The 20,438-nt window shown below is 48.8% G+C and overlaps 1 protein-coding gene across 1 annotated transcript in view; it reads left to right on the plus strand.

The window, feature by feature from the left end:
* The window catches only part of LOC138661551 (major histocompatibility complex class I-related gene protein-like), a 29,409-nt gene extending 27,239 nt beyond the window's left edge, over positions 1-2,170 (plus strand). Inside the window, exons 4-5 of the mRNA XM_069746351.1 lie at positions 618-893; positions 1,622-2,170. Coding sequence (XP_069602452.1) covers positions 618-893; positions 1,622-1,767 — 422 coding nt within the window. The 3' untranslated portion in view covers positions 1,768-2,170. The remainder of the gene's footprint in view (positions 1-617; positions 894-1,621) is intronic.
* Positions 2,171-20,438: the final 18,268 nt, after the last annotated feature.

A 20,438-nucleotide genomic window follows, 5' to 3' on the forward strand; every position in this document is an offset into this window, starting at 1 on the left:
TACAGGGCCGCCTGGTGGATTCCTGCCGGAGGGGGGGGCGGGCAAGGTGGCTGCGCCGCGTCCCCCAGCCCCCGCAGGGTCCCGGGAGGGGCTCCGCGGCCTGCTCCTGCCGCGCGGGTGTTACGTCAGGGGACAGCCTCTCGGGTGGCCTCATCCTCCTGGTCCTACTGCCCCGGCTCCCGCTGTCCTGGCTCCTGCTGTCACCTAGCAGCCTGGTGAGCTGCTCCTCAAGCCATCCGGCCCTCCTGGATCGTGCTTCCCTGCGAAGCTGAGCGACCAAGCTGTCCACGGTGGCCATGGTGAGTAGCTGTGGCAGCAGGTCCACTCACTTCGCCTGTCTCTGAGGAACTGATCCCCCTTTCCCGCATTTTTCCAAGCCCCCCTCCCCTTTCCACAAAATCCCCACCCCCAATCCTATCCTACCAATCCCGGGACCCCCTTGTTTAATTTTAAAACATACTGCACTGCTCCCCATGGCAACGCAGTCATGTGCGGGCTTCCTTTTAGCTGCGCCCCATACAGCCCCCCCCTCTTGAACATCACCGCTTGTTTTTTCTCTTATAGAAGCTCCAGTTGTAAAAATGACACCTCTCGTCTTTTTTCTTAATACTTAATAGAAGCTCCGGTTGTGAAGGTGACCCAGTATCCTGTAGACAATGGCACACTTATGGTGCGCTGCCGGGCGTATGGACATTACCCCAAAAACATCTCCATAATGTGGTACAAGAATGGACAACAGATATCGGAGGGGAAGTTGGAAAGGACGACGCTGCCATTACTGGACCTGACGTATCTGACCTCTTTATCGTTCAATGTCACGTCCATGGCCGATGATGTGTATACCTGTAGGGTCAACCACAGTAGTATGCTGCGGGACTTCACCCAGGACTGGAGTAAGTGGAGTAAACTGCTATAAGTAGAGTAGAAATTGACTTTATAATAATGATTTCCTGTCGCTGAAACCCAGAGTCATGATGTCACATCTACCACGAGCTCCAGCACTGACTTTGCCCCCAAGAGTGCATCCCCCAGAGCTGCTCCCCAGGTGGCCACTGCGTCCCACCAATTTTCTACTATAGGTAATAAATGTTTCATCACTGGGGCTGGTGAAACTTGGATTGGAGCAGATAGAATAGCACACATTCATGATGACTATTCATGGTGAAGAGGTCGGCATGATCCAGAAACGTTGACATTTTATCCATGAAATAACAAATATTGCTAAAAATAACACAACAAACGGTGATTACTGACGGGAGCAGCGCGGTGTGTCACAACGCTCCTTATGGAAGGGGAAATTATTAAGTGACTTTCCCTTATATCTCCCCGAGCAATAACCCCACAGGAGGCTCCTCTCTCTGTCGTCCACTTCCACTAAGACAAGGTATTATCTATAGACGGCACATCAGTAATAATGCCTGTCTTGTTCTATGTAGGAAAAAGACATAGCCAGAAATGAGACCTTTGCTTTTCTTGTCTTTCCTGTCCTACGACGCCTTTTCTTTCCCTTTTTACATTGAGATGCCAAAAGCTTTTCCCCAATCTCTCAACTTTATGTGTAGACATAGGAATTCTCATTGATGGATGTGATCATAAAACTTTCTTTTTTTTAACTAAACAGGGATTTCTGGTGATTTTGGAGATCTCAGCAGCGCCCCCTCTGGCCCCTCTGTTGGGTCAGTGATTGCGATCTGCCTGGCTGTCGGCCTCATCATTGTTATCATTGTGTTTGGTTCTGTTTATTTCACAATAACAGAGCGGGAATAAAGACGAAGTCACAAAGACCCGAACACTACAGACACAAAGATCAATATCAGCTCCCAAAACTAATGCTGCACATGGTGGTGCGGCAGAATGGCGGCATCTGAAGGTGCAGGAAGCACACACTGCCTTCAGTTATTGTGACCACAGCGACCATCTACACGACATTACTGCCCGCTCTCAGCCGCTTGTGTCTGCTCCATTGGGACACTGACTTTTCTCTGTCTCAGGAATGGAAAGGTCTGTATACACAGAAGAGAGATTTTACCAATGAATTGAGATTTTTGACAGTGAAAGATCAGTCCAATAGGAAAAGAAGCAAATTTAGCTCATAAGATTCATTACAAAGTTTCTTATTTTCATGTGTATTATTGATTTATTAAAAAATAATAAACTGAATTTGACTTTTAACCCCTTCACACTTGGGCATGTTTTCACCTCCATGACCAGGCCAAATTTTACAATTCTGACCACTGTCCCTTTAAGAGGTAATAACTCTGGAACGCTTCAACGGATCCCACTGATTCTGAGAATGTTATTTCATGACATGTTGTACTTCATGATAGTGGTAACATTTCTACACTGTGACTTGCATTTATTTGTGAAAAAAAAAGGAAATTTGTCGAAAATTTTGCAAAGTTTAAACTTTTAATTTTTATTTTATGCTCTTAAATCAGAGAGTTATGTTACACAAAATAGTTAGTCAGTTAGCCAGGATGGCCGAGTGGTCTAAGGCGCCAGACTCAAGAGTGATCTCTTTCCCCAAAAGATGGGTGTTCTGGTCGGAGTACTGTGTCCAGTTTTGGGCACCGGTGCTCAGGAAGGATATAATGGAACTAGAGAGAGTACAAAGGAGGGCAACAAAATTAATAAAGGGGATGGGAGAACTACAATACCCAGATAGATTAGCGAAATTAGGATTATTTAGTCTAGAAAAAAGATGACTGAGGGGCGATCTAATAACCATGTATAAGTATATAAGGGGACAATACAAATATCTCGCTGAGGATCTGTTTATACCAAGGAAGGTGACGGGCACAAGGGGGCATTCTTTGCGTCTGGAGGAGAGAAGGTTTTTCCACCAACATAGAAGAGGATTCTTTACTGTTAGGGCAGTGAGAATCTGGAATTGCTTGCCTGAGGAGGTGGTGATGGCGAACTCAGTCGAGGGGTTCAAGAGAGGCCTGGATGTCTTCCTGGAGCAGAACAATATTGTATCATACAATTAGGTTCTGTAGAAGGACGTAGATCTGGGGATTTATTATGATAGAATATAGGCTGAACTGGATGGACAAATGTCTTTTTTCGGCCTTACTATGTTACTATGTTACTAAAATAGTTAATAAATGACATTTCGCACATGTCTGCTGTACATCAGCACAATTTTTGGAGCATGATTTTTTTTTGTTACGAAGTTAAGGGTTAAGAGTTGACCAGCAATTTCTCATTTTTCCAACAAAATGAACCATGCATATTTACCGCTTCTAATGAATGGTTATGTGTGAAACTATGCAGCGGAGTAAACTAGTGTCTCCGGTGCAGATTATTGACATGCTGCGACTCTTAAACTGCATTACAGGCGAGTTTATGCAGCGTCAAATAGAAGCACAATGGGCATGGGATTTCTATAAATCCTATCCACTGTGCTTGTAACCTACACTGCAGCGATTTAGATCCAGCACAGGTGAGCTGCGTCCAAAACTCTGTTATCCTGGATCGTGGGCACATACCCTAAAGTTACTCTGGACTCCGTCTTGCGCCTATTCATCAGTGTCGTTTTTCTCAGTGGTGCACAAAACTGTGGCCAAAAGCACACGCTGCATCATAGACGAGAGAGTGTCCACAGTGCCTCCATCTGTCTCATTATTGGGAATCTTCTGCCAGGGGTTCACATATTTCAGATACTTACATGGAAACCCCTGTGTAAGTGCTCAGCTCAGAGTGCAGGATAAATTTGAGCCGAGCCTTACTGCGATCTTTCGGAGGCAGATTGAACAATTCAACAGCAGGTGAAGAATTGGTTTTATTTATTTTTTACGTCATTCCTTGTGTGGTATAACGAGGATTAGGCAACTTTATTCTTCGAGTCGGTGTGATTACAGCGATACCAGATTTATATCGGGTTTTTATGTTTGGCTGCAGTCACACAATAAAAGACGCTTTTTTTGCAAAAAAATAGTTTTTGTGGATCGCCCCCAGACACAGGGCCACAGGTCACTCGGTACCGGTCCTTTCTGTCTCAGTTCTGGGGTTGTCACGGTGGCTGGACCCGGTCCGTGACCATGCTAAGGGGCGTCCAAGAAAAGGTGATAGGAGTCTGTCAAGGTTTTGTGACGCCACCTGTGGTGTTCGGTCAGGATGACCGACGCTGCTTGGGGTCCGCTGGGGTGATGGAATGGCAGCTAGATGGTATAACTTCCCACAGGTGAAGTATGTCCCCAGGGCTTCCCAGTAAGGTGGATGGCGATGGTGTGAGGTGCAGACAATAACGAGGACACAAGGTTGCAGTCTCTTTACCTCTTTACTGAAGACTTCAGGATCCGCAATCCAGAGCACGGTTAACAGGGCTTTCTGAGACCGGCCGGTCCGATGGGCACATCCAGAGTTCCCTTTGCAGGTGGAAATCGTTGCCTACCAATAGCGCCTGTGTGTTGTAGTGCTACCCTGCTGAGCATTCGGAATAGTCCTCACAACTTCTGTTTTCGTTCGTTCGTTCTTTCTAGTTCTTTCTAATTCTTTCTCTCTCTCTTGTTCCAGATGTTACTAGTTTCTCGTCCCCCAGATATGTTATGGCTAGGACGCACCCGTATGACAGGAAGGCTCGGAGCTCTTCCGGGACCCTAGAGACGCCCCTCTCCACGCGTTGCCCCCTATGTCTTCGTAGGAAATTTAAGGTAGACAGCCAACCTATAATTAACTGTCCTGCAGAGTTTGAAGTAAGGCATAGAGTCAGTTACTTCCGCGGTGTTCCGGCCACCGGCTATGCGCCTCAGTAGGATGTTGCCTCGGTCTCACGGCACGACTCCTACTGGCTCTCCTTTGTGCTTGATCTCGTTTCTCACTGTTCCACAATACCCTTAGCTTCGTATCTCGTCCTTAGGATACCGTCGCAAGGTAGTGCAGGCGCGGTTCCGTAACGTTCTGCTCTGTTCGCTAGGTACCTGCCAGGTTCCCACGCCCGACAGGGACCCCCCTGTGTCTTCTCCCTGCAACACCCCCTGCCACGGGATGTTGCCTGAATCCAACCCAGTCAGCTTCTGACTAACTTCCTACCCAACCCCTAGTTTTACCAGTGTGAGGAGTGGCCCAATAAATAAAGCCTTTTTCTCCCCCTAGTGGCCGGAGTGTGAAGTGTAATGTGTGCTGGTGATACCTGGTCAGTAGAATTCCTTCAGTGCCATCAGACGTACCATCACTCCCCTTAGTGGCAGAGTGTCATACTGCAACGACCAGATCTCTGGGGCGCTGCATTTGCATCACCACATTTTGAGAGCTATAATTTTTCCATATTTCTGCTGACATAGCTTTGCTATGCTTGTTACTTAGTCCCTCTATAAGACTTTCACTTTTTGCTTATAAAGCTGACAGACAAACTTGCTACACCATTCTCTGAGCATGTTGTACCAAGTTTGCTAGCTCTGCGGACCGGATGTCGTCATGACAACATCAAGTCACCATGGCAATGATCGTCCCCTCTCGATGATGTTGCGGGGCCACCGATCGCAGAGGGGGCCCTTCTCCCTCTGCTTGCCTGCTAAATACTGCTATCGATATCAATCACATTTTTAGAGGGTAAAAGTGCTAGGAGACACCCGAGTGCCAGGTGTCAGCTGACACCCGGTGGCGATTGCCCGCGCACAGATCCTGAGCGCGGGAGATCGCCATGACATGTCCATATGTCAAAGGTCTGTAAGTACCAACTAACCCTGATGTATGGATACGTCCAATGTCGGGAAGGGGTTAAGTAAGTCACCAACTATTTTTTAACATTAAATTTCTGTTAGTGTATAACATCCAGCCCCATTGCCCAGCAGGTTCTCCTTGTAATAGACTTCATGTGCGCAAAGCATTTGATATCCCATATCAGTAAGAAGATTTCACATTGATAAATTTCACTCTTACATAGGGGTGGTCGCCTTTTGGTAAATGGGTACAAAACTATAAACAATTGTGATTTGTTTTTTTGTTTTTTTCAAATTCAAAGTTTTCTTTATTTTATAGAATGGATTGGACACAGCAGCTATAAGAGACAAGCGACTGACATAAAGGTAGATATATGGCTGACAAGGGAGAGGAGCTGGATCTTCAAAATCATAATCAAGTAAGGGTAACAATAATCTACAATGTGGATTTAGTGATTCTAGGGACCTAAACCATAAAAGAAACAAGAGAGGGAGGAAGAGAGGGAGATAGAAAAAGGGAGAGAAAGAGACAAAGAGGGAGGGGAATAAATAGGGAGAGAAAGAGATAAGGAGGGAGAAAAACAGAGAAAGAGATAAAGAGGGCGAGAAAGACAAAGAGGTAGGGAGAGATAAATAGGGAGAGAGATAAAGAGGGAAACAAAGCTAAAGAGGTAGGGAGAGATAAAGTGGTAGAGCAATAAAATGGGAGAGAGATAAAAAGCGAGCGGAAGACAAAGAGGTAGAGAAAAAGAGGGAGAGAAAGATAAAGAGGTAGAGAGCGATAAAAAGAAAAAGAGATAAAGAGGGAGAGAAAGAGTGGAGAGGAAGATAAAGAGGCAGAGAGATAGAGGGTTAGAGATAAAAGGAGACAAAAAGATAAAGAGTGAGAGAGATAAAGAGGGAGAGAAATAAATAGAGAAAGAGAGAGGGAGAGAAAGAAAAAGAGGGAGAGAAAGAGAGAGAGAAAGAAAGAGTGGGAGAGACAAAAAGGCAGAGAGATAGAGGGGCAGAGGTAAAGAGGGAGAGAAAGAGTGAGAGAGATAAAGAGGAAGAGAAATAAATAGAGAAAGAGAGAGGGAGAGAAAAATAAACAGGGAGAGAAGGAGATAAAGACGGTAAGCGATAAAGAGGGAGAGAGATAAAGAGGGAGAAAAAGACAAAGATAGAGAGCGATAAAGAGGGAGAGAAACAGATGAAGAGGGAGAGAAAAAGATAAAGAGGGAGAGAGAAAGACAAAGAGGTAGAGAGATAAAGAAGGAAAGAAAGACAAAGAGGTAGAGAGATAAAGAGGGACAGAGATAAAGAGGGAGGGAGAGAGATAAAGAGGGAGAGACAAAGAGGTAGAGAGATAAATAGGGAGATAGATAAAAAGGAAGAGAAAGATAAAGAGGGAGAAAAAGAGATAAGGAGGCAGAGAGGTAAAGAGCGAGAGAAAGAGATAAAGAGGGAGAAAAAGATAACGAGGAAGAGAAAGAGATACAGAGGAACAGAGATAAGGAGGGAGAGAGATAAAGAGAGAGAGAAATAAGTAAAGAGGGCGAGAGATAAAGAGGGAGACAAAGAGGTAGAGATAAAGAAGAGAGAGACAAAGAGGGAGAGAGATAAAGAGGGAGGGAAATAAGTAGGGAAATAAAGAGATAAAAAGGAGAGAGATAAAGAGAGGGAGAAAGAGATGAAGAGAGAGAGAGATAAAGAGGGAGAGAAAGACAAAGAGGTAGAGAGAGATAAAGAGGGAGAGAGATAAAGAAGGGCAGAGATAAGGAGGGAGAGAAAGCGATAAACAAGGAGATATATTTTTATATTCTCTCCTCGCTACACTCCTGCTTCACCTCTTTGCAAATCCCTTCACTGGCTTCCAATTTCCCAGCGTATCCAGTTTAAATTACTAACACTGACCTACAAAGCCATCCATAACCTTTCTCCTCCGTATATTTCCACACTAATCTCTCCCTCACGTAATCTCCGGTCCTCCCAAGACCTCCTCCTTTCCTCCACGCTTATTCGCTCCTCACTCAATCGCCTCCAAGACTTCTTCCGAATATCCCCCATCCTCTGGAATTCTGTGCCCCAACACATCCGGTTATCCACTACTTTTGGATCCTTCAAAAGAAACCTTAAAACCCACCTCTTCAAGGAAGCTTACAGACTGTAAAGATCACACGGCCACCTCAACACCATTGGAGCTACTGCCACCCTCGACCTACTGTCTCCTTCCCCATAATCCTGTAGAATGTAAGCCCGCAAGGGCAGGGTCCTCTTCCCTCTGTACCAGTCTGTCATTGTTAGTTTTGTTTACTGTAAGTGATATTTTTATTTTGATGTAACCCCTTCTCATGTTCAGCACCATGGAATTAATGGTGCTATATAAATAAATAACAATAATAATAATAAATAATAATAATAATATTCTCAGATCTCAGCAGCGCCCCCTCTGTTGGGTCAGTGATTGCGATCTGCCTGGCTGTCGGCCTCATCATTGTTATCATTGTGTTTGGTTCTGTTTATTTCACAATAACAGAGCGGGAATAAAGAAGAAGTCACAAAGACCCGAACACTACAGACACAAAGATCAATATCAGCTCCCAAAACTAATGCTGCACATGGTGGTGCGGCAGAATGGCGGCATCTGAAGGTGCAGGAAGCACACACTGCCTTCAGTTATTGTGACCACAGCGACCATCTGCACGACATTACTGCCCGGTCTCAGCCGCTTGTGTCTGCTCCATTGGGACACTGACTTTTCTCTGTCTCAGGAATGGAAAGGTCATTAATTATACATGGAAGAGAGATTTTACCAATTAATTGATATTTTTGAGAATGAAAGATCCGTCTAAGGAGGAAAAGAAGCAGATTTAGCTGATGAAATTTATTACAAAGTTTCTTATTTTCATGTGTATTATTGATTTATGAAAAAATAATAATCTGAATTTGACTTTTAACCCCTTCACATTCGGTCATGTTTTCACCTCCATGACCAGGCCAAATTTTACAATTCTGACCACTGTCCTTTTATGAGGTAATAGCTCTGGAACGCTTCAACGGATCCCAGTTATTCTGAGAATGTTATTTCGTGACTAGTGTTGAGCGATACCTTCCGATATCGGAAAGTATCGGAATCGGATTGGATCGGCCGATATTCAAAAAATATCGGATATCGCCGATACCCAATCCCAATGCAAGTCAATGGGACCAAAATATCGGAATTAAAATAAACCCTTTCTTTCCTTGTAGGTTCATTCTACATGAAGGAAAACAACTAAGAATAATGCAGGATGTATTTGGGGAGTTGGCAGAGACATTAAAGTCATAGAGGTTTAGCCCAATCAAATAGAATAGCATAATTTTTTTTTTTTTAAAGAAGTTCGGAGTGACAAAGATATTGACTATGTAAATTTTTTTTTAATTTTGTCAGATATTGATGTTTCACTATTCCACGCCCTTCCCCTTCTTTTTTTTTACTTTTCCCACACTTTCATCTTCTTCATCATCAGCATCTTTGACATCAACTTCTTCACCTTATTCATCTTCTTCTTCATCTTCTACCTATTTTTTTTTTTATTACATTCTTCATATTCATTTTATTCAACTATTATTATTCTTCCTATTCTACTTCTTCATCATATTCTCATTTGTGACAGGCATTCCCGTAGTTGTTATCTATAAAATTTTGAAGATTACACCTTCCGTTCTGCCTGTCACAAAAGTTACATTTGTCCGCGTTCAGTTTGGCCTGCATCATCAGGCTTTATCCAGGGGCACCACGAGGAGGAACGGACTCACCCCCATACACTGCTTAGTCTTCTTCTGCATATAATTTAGATAATATCTTTTGCTCTGATATTAAGTGTTATGCTTAATGTTCTTCTGCTCTTTGTTCTGCAGCCTCTTGTTCTTCTGCTTCTCGGTCTTCCATGTCGTCGTCTCCAGGGTCGTCGTCTCCAGGGTCGTCGTCTCCGCCGTCGTCGTCTCCGCCGTTGTCGTCGTCATCGGGGTGGTCTTCAGGGTCGTCATCTCCAGGGTCCTCGTCATCTCAGTGGTTGTCGTCTCTGGTGTCGTCGTCATCTTAGGGGTGGTCTTCCGGGTCGTCGTCTTTAGGGTCTTCAACTTGGAAATGTAGCAGAAGGTACAAGAAGGCTGAGAAAATGCCGAGAACCAGCTGATGGAACTGGAACTCGGATGGCTACCCGAAGATCCAAGAGCCAATGGAACTACCGAGGACCAGCTGACGTTACTGGAACCCAGTTACTAAACAGGAGGTACCCGTGCTAAAAAGCACTACCAAGGACCACCTGACGTTGGCGGAACTCGGATACCCATAAGGAGGCACCTAAGCCAAAGGCTCTGCCCGGAACCAGCTGACGTTACTGGAACCAGGATGGGGAGCAGAAGGTACAAGAGCAAAAGACACTGCCGAGAACCAGCTGATGGTACTGGAACCCGGATGGGTAGCCGAAGGTCCAAGAGCCAATGGAACTACCGGGGACCAGCTGACGTTACTGGAACCCGGTTACTAAGCAGGAGGTACCCGTGCCTGAAAGCACTACCAAGGACCACCTGACGTTGGTGGAACTCAGATACCCAGAAGGAGGCACCTAAGCCAAATGCTCTGCCCGGAACCAGCTGACGGTACTGGAACCAGGATGGGGAGCAGAAGGTCCACAGGAGAGGAGAGAACAGCTAGGCCGCGAGGCTGCCGCAGTTACCGAACCCCAACAGTCCTACAGGGGGAGCTTGGCCTACAGGCACTACAGAACCAGCCTTGATTGCCAATTCCCGCAGCCCACATAGGAAGCTCCTAAACTGGAGGCACCATGGAGTTGGCTAACCCGACCGCAACACGACGGGGCAACACATAGGCGTCTCAGTGAGCTTGACACTACCCGGAACCAGCTGACGGTGCTGGAACCAGGCTGGGCACCAGGGGGTGCCCGTGACAAAAACACTGCCGAGAACCAGTTGACGGTACTGGAACCCGGATGCGTTGCCCAAGTGTGCAAGAGCCAGTGGCACCGAGGACCAGCTGATGGTGCTGGAACCCGGTTACTAAGCTGTAGGTGCCCGCGCTTAAAAGCACTACCAAGGACCGCCTGGCGTTGGCGGAACTCGGATACCCAGAAGGAGGCACCTAAGCCAAAGGCTCTGCCCGGAACCAGCTGACGGTGCTGGAACCAGGATGTGGACCAGAAGGTCCATGTGACGTGCTAAGAAGCGAGGAGAGTGGACCCTCTGGACCGTGGGAGAGACGAACCTCCGGGCGAGCTAACCTAATGGAACCGACCCCTATACAGGGACCGTCAGGCGCAGACCTAGAGGAGTCAAACCCACAGTGGCCGTACCAAGAGGGGCGGCTCAAGAGCGGAGAAAAACAAGAACTAAAGAGCAAGGGAGGAAGGTGAGAGGGGAACTAAAGGACAAACAGGGAAGACTGGAGTGGAGCACTTGACCAGGGAGATGGAGGTCAGAACGAGGAGCCAGGACAGGGAATACCTGCAGGAGAAAAGGAAACAGTGAGGAGCTAAATAACGGAAAGACAAACGACACAGGGGAAGGCAGGCAGGGAGATGAAAACGGGCACAGACCAAGAGGAACGCGAGAGACAGCGAGCACTGACAGAGCGAACGGGCCGGAAGCACTTAGCAAAAGCCAAATGACAATCAGGCACAGCTAAGCAGGAAGACCGACCTTAAATACAGGAAGTCCTACTCGGATTGGCTGTCACGGGGAAGGAGGAGAAGCAGAGGAACGCATGCGTCCCTTGATGATTCCAGAGCGCCTGCGCCAGCATCGGACGCCCTTGGCAGAGCGAGGAACCGGAAGTGAAGGAACCATCCAGACACGAGTGCGCCGTGACCAGGAAGAGGAGCGGCGGGGACGCGCAGCAGGAGGAGGACGAGACGCCGCGCTGAGAGAGGGACCGGCACGCTGAAGCCTGGAGGAGGAGCGACGGCGGCGTGCAGGGACGACGGGAGCGGTAACAGTACCCCCTCCCTTACTACTCCCCTTACCCTGACTAGAAAGAAATTTGTTTAAAATACAAGGAGCATTGATATTTTCGATAGGTTCCCAGGACCTCTCCTCTGGACCAAAACCCTTCCAATCAATCAGGAAAAAATCTCTACCACGAATCTTTTTTTGAGCAACAATGTCCCTAACCTCAAAGATGTTGTTATCAACACTGACGGGTGGAGAAGAGGTACAAGAGGAAGGATGATAGCGGTTGAAAACAGCGGGTTTAAGTAGAGACACATGGAAGGTATTGGGAATACGGAGCGCGGCAGGCAACCTCAGCTTGTACGCAACTTCGTTGACCCGACTCAGAATCTCAAAGGGACCAATGTAGCGAGGACCAAGCTTGTAGGACGGTATTTTGAGTCTGATGAATCTTGACGAAAGCCAGACTTTGTCACCAGGCTTAAAAGGAGGAGAATCCAAACGCCTCTTGTCGGCGTGGCTCTTCATTTTCAAAGCTGCTTTATTGAGTGCTTCTCACTTCAGCCCAAATTGTGGAAAAACTCAAAGACAGCGAGTCGGCTGCTGGCACGCCAGAGACGGGAGAGACCGGAAGAGGAATACCTGGGTGTTGTCCAAAGACAATGAAGAATGGAGATTTTGTAGATGCCTCACTGGAGTGATTAGTATAAGCGAACTCCGCCCACGGAAGCAGAGAGACCCAGTCGTCCTGATGGGCATTGATGAAGTGTCGTAGATAAGCAGCCAAAATTTGATTAGTCCTCTCAGCTTGCCCATTAGTTTGCGGATGATACGCGGAAGAAAAATCCAAAGAGACCTTCAAGAGTTTGCATAAAGCTCTTCAAAAGCGGGATGTAAACTGGACTCCTCTGTCGGATACGATGTGCTGAGGGAAGCCATGGAGTTTGAAGATGTTAGAGATAAAAACTGCTGCCAACTCAAATGCTGAAGGTAAGCCGGGTAGAGGTATGAAATGAGCCATTTTGGAGTACCGGTCAACCACCACAAGGACGACTGTACATCCAGAAGAACTTGGTAGGTCGGTAATGAAATCCATGGCAATATGCTGCCACGGCGTAGAGGGAACTGGAAGAGGAAGCAGAGTTCCAAAAGGAAACTGTCTAGGAACTTTGTTCTTCGCGCAGGAAGGACAAGATGCAACAAAGTCTTTGACGTCCAGACGTAGCTTAGGCCACCAATAATGGCGAGAGATGAGAAGAAAAGTCTTATTGAATCCCGCGTGACCAGCCAACTTAGAAGAATGGCCCCAACGTAACACCTTCTCTCTGTTACACTCTGGTACAAGGGTTTTACCAGGTGGGGGACAAATCATCCTTACGGGAGCCACGGCAATAACTTTGGAAGGATCCAAGATGTATGCAGATTCCTCCTCTAAATCCAAAGGCTGAAAAGACCTTGACAGCGCGTCTGCTTTGACATTCTTCTTACCCGGTCGGAAACGTAACTCAAACTCAAAACGGGCAAAAAACAGACCATCTGGCTTGCCGAGGATTAAGTCTTTGTGCTGTTTGAAGATAGGCTAGGTTCTTATGGTCGGAGTATATTACAAATGGATGTACAGAACCCTCTAGCAGATACCTCCATTCCTCTAAAGCCAATTTAATGGCTAGCAATTCTCGATCTCCGATAGTGTAGTTACGTTCGGATGTAGAAAACGCTTTGGAGAAGAAGCCACAGGGAACCATTCGACCAACAGCAGACCGTTGAGAGAGCACAGCTCCAGCCTCCGCAGAGGATGCGTCCACCTCCAAAATGAAAGGTTTGTTAATCTCTGGATGATGTAAGACTGGAGCGGAGGAAAAAGACTGCTAAAGAGATTCGAAGGCTCTCTCCGCCTCTGGAGTCCACTTCTTCGAGTCGGAACCTTTTCGGGTGAGAGAGGACAGAGGCTGGATCAGGGAGGAGAAATGGGATATAAATTGCCTATAATAATTGGTGAATCCAAGAAATCGTTGGATGGCCTTCACTCCGCAAGGTTGTGGCCAATTGACGATAGCATTCACCTTCTCGGGATCCATCTTGAGGCCAGAATCAGAGACAATGTATCCGAGAAAAGGCAAAGAGGTCTGCTCAAAAAGACATTTTTCATATTTGGCGTAGAGGTGATTCTCTCTTAGACGTTGTAGAACCATGCGGACACTTCTTCGATGGGACGGTAGATCAGTCGAGAATACCAGGATATCATCCAGGTATACCACTACGCAGGAGTAGAGGAGGTCTCGAAAGATATTGTTAATGAATTCCTGGAATACTGCGGGAGCATTGCAGAGGCCGAAAGGCATGACCAAGTATTCATAATGACCATCCCGGGTATTGAAAGCGGTCTTCCACTCGTCACCCGGGCGGATACGAACCAAGTTGTAGGCACCTCGCAGGTCAAGTTTGGTGAAAATACGAGCTCCTCTAAGTCAATCAAAAAGCTCAGGGATGAGAGGAAGAGGATATTTGTTCTTGACTGTAATGTTATTCAACCCACGATAATCAATACAAGGGCGAAGGGTACCGTCTTTCTTCTTAACAAAGAAAAATCCTGCTCCAGCAGGAGAAGATTTCCGAATGAATCCCTTGGCAAGATTTTCTTGGATGTAGTCGGACATCGCCTGTGTCTCAGCAGGAGAAAGTGGGTAAATTCTACCTCTAGGTGGTGTACTGCCAAGAAGAAGCTCAATCGGGTAGTCGTAAGGACGATGAGGAGGAAGGTTCTCTGCCTCTTGTTTGTTGAAGACGTCAGAAAAAGACCAATAAGGAGGAGGTAATCCTGCGGGAACAGTGGCCGGCAGAGAAGGAACGACTGGACAAACGGAAATTAAACACTGTTCCTGGCAAGTAGATCCCCAGCGAAGAACGTCACCCGAACGCCAATCTAGAGTAGGCTCATGTGTACGGAGCCACGGCAACCCGAGTAATAGAGCATGGGATAGGTGAGGTAGGACATAGAAAGCAATCTTCTCATGATGAAGAGCTCCGACTTGTAACTCAACCTCCTCTGTAACCAAGGTGATGGCCTCTTGCAATGGTCTGCCGTCCACCGATGCAATAAGACGAGGAGTAGCCAGAGTGAGAACTGGAATGCGAAGCCTCCAAACCGCTTCAAGACTGACAAAATTACCTGCCGCGCCCGAATCCACATACGCGACCTCGGAAAAACGTTTGTGATTGAGGATTAATAAAACAGAAAGGGTTAAAGGTAGAGAGGAAACAGGAACACCTAGGGAGGCCTCTCTTACCTGTCCTAGGCTGAGGAGTTTTCCGGCCTTTCAGGGTAAGCACGCAGCAAATGGGAAGCACCGCAGTAGAAGCAGAGACCCTGGGTACGTCTCTCCTTATGACGCTGCTCCGCCATCTTAACGCGATCCACTTGCATGGATTCAGGTGGTGGAGGAGTAGGAGAGGCAGAGAGTCGAGGACTACTGGACTGACGAAAAGGATGCATAGAAATATTAGGTTTCTTCTCCCTAGCGGCTTCACGAGATCGCTCTTGAAAGCGAAGGTCGATGCGTGTGGCTAAGGAAATAAGATCCTCCAAGGTAGAGGGGGTATCATGACCTGCAAGCTCATCTTTGATTCGACTCGACAGACCTCGCCAGAAAGCGCCAACCAGAGCCTCGTTGTTCCACCCTAGTTCAGAGGCTAAAGTACGGAACCGAATGGCGTATTGGCCTACCGACAGAGACCCCTGATGAAGGTTAAAGAGGGATTCTGTTGTAGAGGCCAGACGTCCAGGTTCGTCAAAGATCTTACGAAAAGTCCCAAGAAAATCCTCTAAGTGGGAGATTAAAGGATCGTCACGCTCCCACAAGGGATTAATCCAAGCCAAAGCCTCCCCCTCGAGATGAGACACAAGAAAAGCCACCTTAGCCCGATCAGTGGGGTACTGTTGGGGAAGAAGCTCAAAGTGGAGACGGCACTGATTTAAGAAGCCTCTACAGAGTTTGGGATCCCCACTAAACCTGGGAGGCTTTCCAAGGCGAGTAGGAGGGTGAGGAATGGGAGATGGACTAGAATCGAGAGAAGGGACCTGAACGGAAGCTGAGGACTGCAAACTAAATAGGCGATCATCGATGGAGGCCATATAACTCAGCATGCGAGCCTGAGTATCTCGCTGTTGAGTAAGCTCCTGCTGAAGGTTAGCTAATTGAGCGGCGTTAACTGGATCAGCGGCCTGTAATGAAGACAAACGAGACTCCATAGTCTTCATAAAGGACATAATGCGCTGCTGATTCTCGCGCAAGATAGCCAACTCCTTCTGGGCCGAGAATGGGGTACCAGCGGGGTCCATGGCCTGATTGTACTGTGACGTGCTAAGAAGCGAGGAGAGTGGACCCTCTGGACCGTGGGAGAGACGAACCTCCGGGCGAGCTAACCTAATGGAACCGACCCCTATACAGGGACCGTCAGGCGCAGACCTAGAGGAGTCAAACCCACAGTGGCCGTACCAAGAGGGGCGGCTCAAGAGCGGAGAAAAACAAGAACTAAAGAGCAAGGGAGGAAGGTGAGAGGGGAACTAAAGGACAAACAGGGAAGACTGGAGCGGAGCACTTGACCAGGGAGATGGAGGTCAGAACGAGGAGCCAGGACAGGGAATACCTGCAGGAGAAAAGGAAACAGTGAGGAGCTAAATAACGGAAAGACAAACGACACAGGGGAAGGCAGGCAGGGAGATGAAAACGGGCACAGACCAAGAGGAACGCGAGAGACAGCGAGCACTGACAGAGCGAACGGGCCGGAAGCACTTAGCAAAAGCCAAATGACAATCAGGCACAGCTAAGCAGGAAGACCGACCTTAAATACAGGAAGTCCTACTCGGATTGGCTGTCACGGGGAAGGAGGAGAAGCAGAGGAACGCATGCGTCCCTTGATGATTCCAGAGCGCCTGCGCCAGCACCGGACGCCCTTGGCAGAGCGAGGAACCGGAAGTGAAGGAACCATCCAGACACGAGCGCGCCGTGACCAGGAAGAGGAGCGGCGGGGACGCGCAGCAGGAGGAGGATGAGACGCCGCGCTGAGAGAGGGACCGGCACGCTGAAGCCTGGAGGAGGAGCGACGGCGGCGTGCAGGGACGACGGGAGCGGTAACAGTCCACAGGAGAGGAGAGAACAGCTAGGCCGCGAGGCTACCGCAGTTACCGAACACCAACAGTCCTACAGGGGGAGCTTGGCCTACTGGCACTACAGAACCAGCCTTGATTGCCAATTCCCGCAGCCCACATAGGAAGCTCCTAAACTGGAGGCACCATGGAGTTGGCTAACCCGACCGCAACACGACGGGACAACGTATAGGCGTGTAAGTGACCTTGACACTACCCGGAACCAGCTGACGTAGCTGGACCCAGGCTGGGCACGAGGGAGTACCCGTGACAAAGACACTGCCGAGAACCAGCTGACGGTACTGGAACCCGGATGCGTTGCCCAAGTGTGCAAAAGCCAATGGCACCGAGGACCAGCTGACGGTGCTGGAACACAGTTACAAAGCTGTAGGTACCCGCGCTTAAAAGCACTACCAAGGACCGCCTGGCGTTGGCGGAACTCGGATACCCAGAAGGAGGCACCTAAGCCAAAGGCTCTGCCCGGAACCAGCTGACGGTGCTGGAACCAGGATGTGGACCAGAAGGACCACAGGAGAAGAGAGAACAGCTAGGCCGCGAGGCTGCTGCAGTTACCGAACACCAACAGTCCTACAGGGGGAGCTTGCCCTACTGGCACTACAGAACCAGCCTTGATTGCCAATTCCCGCAGCCCACATAGGAAGCTCCTAAACTGGAGGCACCATGGAGTTGGCTAACCCGACCGCAACACGACGGGACAACGTATAGGCGTGTAAGTGACCTTGACACTACCTGGAACCAGCTGACGGTGCTGGACCCAGGCTGGGCACGAGGGAGTACCCGTGACAAAATCGCTGCCGAGAACCAGCTGACGGTGCTGGAACCCGGATGCGTTGCCTATTTAAGATTGTCTTCCTAGAGCCCCAACTAGCGGTGTTGGAGCAAAGGGTAAGCAGGGGGAGCAGAGTGTAGGCTGAAGCCTGCACTGGAGGCAGCTTTGTGTCTGCGTTGCGTTTGCAGGACACGTTGCAGGCTACACAGCGGGGGAACAGCTGGCGTTGCTGAACCCCACTGACACATTGGCTGGTGTTTTTCTCTGTGCAGCTAGCACTTCCGGGCAAAAACTGGCGGTGTTAGAGCCCAGGGTCTGAAGGAGGAGCAGAGTGTAGGCCGAAGCCTAATTGAACCAATTTCAAAGGTAACCTTTAACCCACCCTCAGGTGTTACAATGTAGAAGAGCCACACCTTGTGCAGCAGTAATGCTACACAAGTGAAAGGTTGCTCTTTAAATTTTGCTCATTGCACACGCAGAATGAAAGACGTACACAATTTTGCCCATTGTACAGTAAAACTGTATTGGAGGCGTCACTTGTCTTTTTAAGGAGACGCAGCACAGGTGTCCAAAAATAACGCCTTGGTGCTGGGCGCAGCCTCCTGAGCGTTGTTATTTGCTGTACAGGAGTCTGCGCTCTTGTTATCCCTTGGCCATGCCCAGTTAGCGCTGCCCGTCTTATGACCTCATTTCATGTTGGCTGGTGCGGTTGCCATGAATCCCAGACCCACAGTGTCTTTTCATAAAGTCACACTGCGGGACTGGGATTTGTGGCCTTGCGCAGTAAATATCTTCGCCGCTCACACATGTCCTTACATCTGCTTCAGACTGGGCGGCCTCAGCTGATCCCTTATCGCATGCCACGGCCATGAGGCCGCACAGTCTGAAGAAGGCGGAAGGAGGGGAGTGAAGACAGGCGAAGATATGCACTGCTCGTGCCCATCAATCACACCCTCGCAGTCAAAATATATCAGACAACGAGGAGCGTTGTGTCGGGCAGGGCGGACGCACAGGCACTGGCAGCCAACCAATGATGTCAGAAGACGGGCAGCGCTACCAAGGGGGGTGCTGCGTGTCATTAAAAAGGAAAGTCACACCTCAGTAACACTGTAATGGTCTCTAATGAGACACATTTTGTACGTGTTTGTTGAGTTTGACGTGGGCAAGGAGAAAAAGTCAGCCACCTTGTACAAATGCAGCAGTACTGCTGTACAAGGTGGCTGTTATACATAGAAACACCTGGAGGGGGGGCAGGTTCCCTTTAATTTCAGTTCAGGTGCCTGCATGGCGTTTGCAGGACACGTTGCTGGCTACACAGCAGGGGAACAGCTGGCGGTGCTGAACCCCACTGACACATCAGCGAGTGTTTTTTCTGTGTAGACAACACTTCCAGGTGACAACTGACAGTGTTGAAACCCAGGGAATCAAAGAGGAGCAGAGTGTAGGCCGAAGCCTGCACTGGTGGCAGCTTTTGGTCTGTTGTGCCAGCGTGGCTTGTGCTGGACACGTTGCCGGCTACACAGCAGGGGAACAGCTGGCGGTGCTGAACCCCACTGACACAATGGCGGGTGTTTTTCTCTGTGCAGCCAGCACTTCCGGGCCCCAACTGGCGTAGTTAGAGCCCAGGGACAGCAGGAGGAGGAGAGGAGCAGAGTGTAGGCCGAAGCCTGCACTGGTGGCAGCTTTTGTTCTGTTGTGCCAGCGTGGCTTGTGCTGGACACGTTGCCGACTACACAGCAGGGGAACAGCTGGCGGTGCTGAACCCCACTGACACATCAGCGAGTGTTTTTTCTGTGTAGACAACACTTCCAGGTGACAACTGACAGTCTTGAAACCCAGGGAATCAAAGAGGAGCAGAGTGTAGGCCGAAGCTTGCACTGGTGGCAGCTTTTGGTCTGTTGTGCCAGCGTGGCTTGTGCTGGACACGTTGCCGGCTACACAGCAGGGAAACAGCTGGCGGTGCTGAACCCCACTGACACAATGGCGGGTGTTTTTCTCTGTGCAGCCAGCACTTCCGGGACCCAACTGGCGTAGTTAGAGCCCAGGGTCTGCAGGAGGAGCAGAGTGTAGGCCGAAGCCTAGTAGAACCAATTTCAAAGGTAACCTTTAACCCCCCCCTCAGGTGTTGCAAAGTACAAGAGCCACACCTTGTGCAGCACTAATGCTGCACAAGTCAGAGGTTGCTCTATGAATTTTGCTCATTGCACACGCAGAATGAAAGACGTACACAATTTTGTCCATTATACAGTCAAACTGTATTGGAGGCGTGACTGACTTGCCTTTCTAAGGAGACGCAGCACAGGTGTCCAAAATAACGCCTTGGTGCTGGGCGCAGCCTCCTGAGCATTGTTATTTGCTGTACAGGAGTCTGCGCTATTGTTATCCCTTGGCCATGCGCTGTGAGCGCTGCCTGTCTTCTCACCTCATTTCATGTCGGCTGGTGTGGTTAGCGATGGCCATGAATCCCAGACCCGCAGTGTCTTTTAATAAAGTCACACTGCAGAGCTGGGATTCATGGCCTTGCGCAGTATATATTTTCGCCGCTCACTCATGTCCTTACACCTGCTTCAGACTGGGCGGCCTCCGCTGATCCCTTATCGCATGCCGCGGCCATGAGGCCACACAGTCTGAAGAAGGCGGAAGGAGATGAGTGAAGACAGGAGAACATATGCACTGCACATGCTCATCAATCACACCCTCGCAGTCAAAATAGATCAGACAACGAGGGGCGTTGTGTCAGGCAGGGAGGACGCACAGCCACAGCCAGCCAACCAATGATGTCAGAAGACAGGCAGCGCTACCAAGGGGGGTGCTGCGTGTCATTAAAAAGGAAAGTCACACCTCAGGGACACTGTAATGGTCTCCAATGAGACACATTTTGTATGTTTGTTGAGTTCGACGTGGGCAA

The sequence above is a fragment of the Ranitomeya imitator genome, chromosome 2 (assembly GCF_032444005.1).
Source record: "Ranitomeya imitator isolate aRanImi1 chromosome 2, aRanImi1.pri, whole genome shotgun sequence".
In the NCBI taxonomy this organism is placed as follows: Eukaryota; Metazoa; Chordata; class Amphibia; order Anura; family Dendrobatidae; genus Ranitomeya; species Ranitomeya imitator.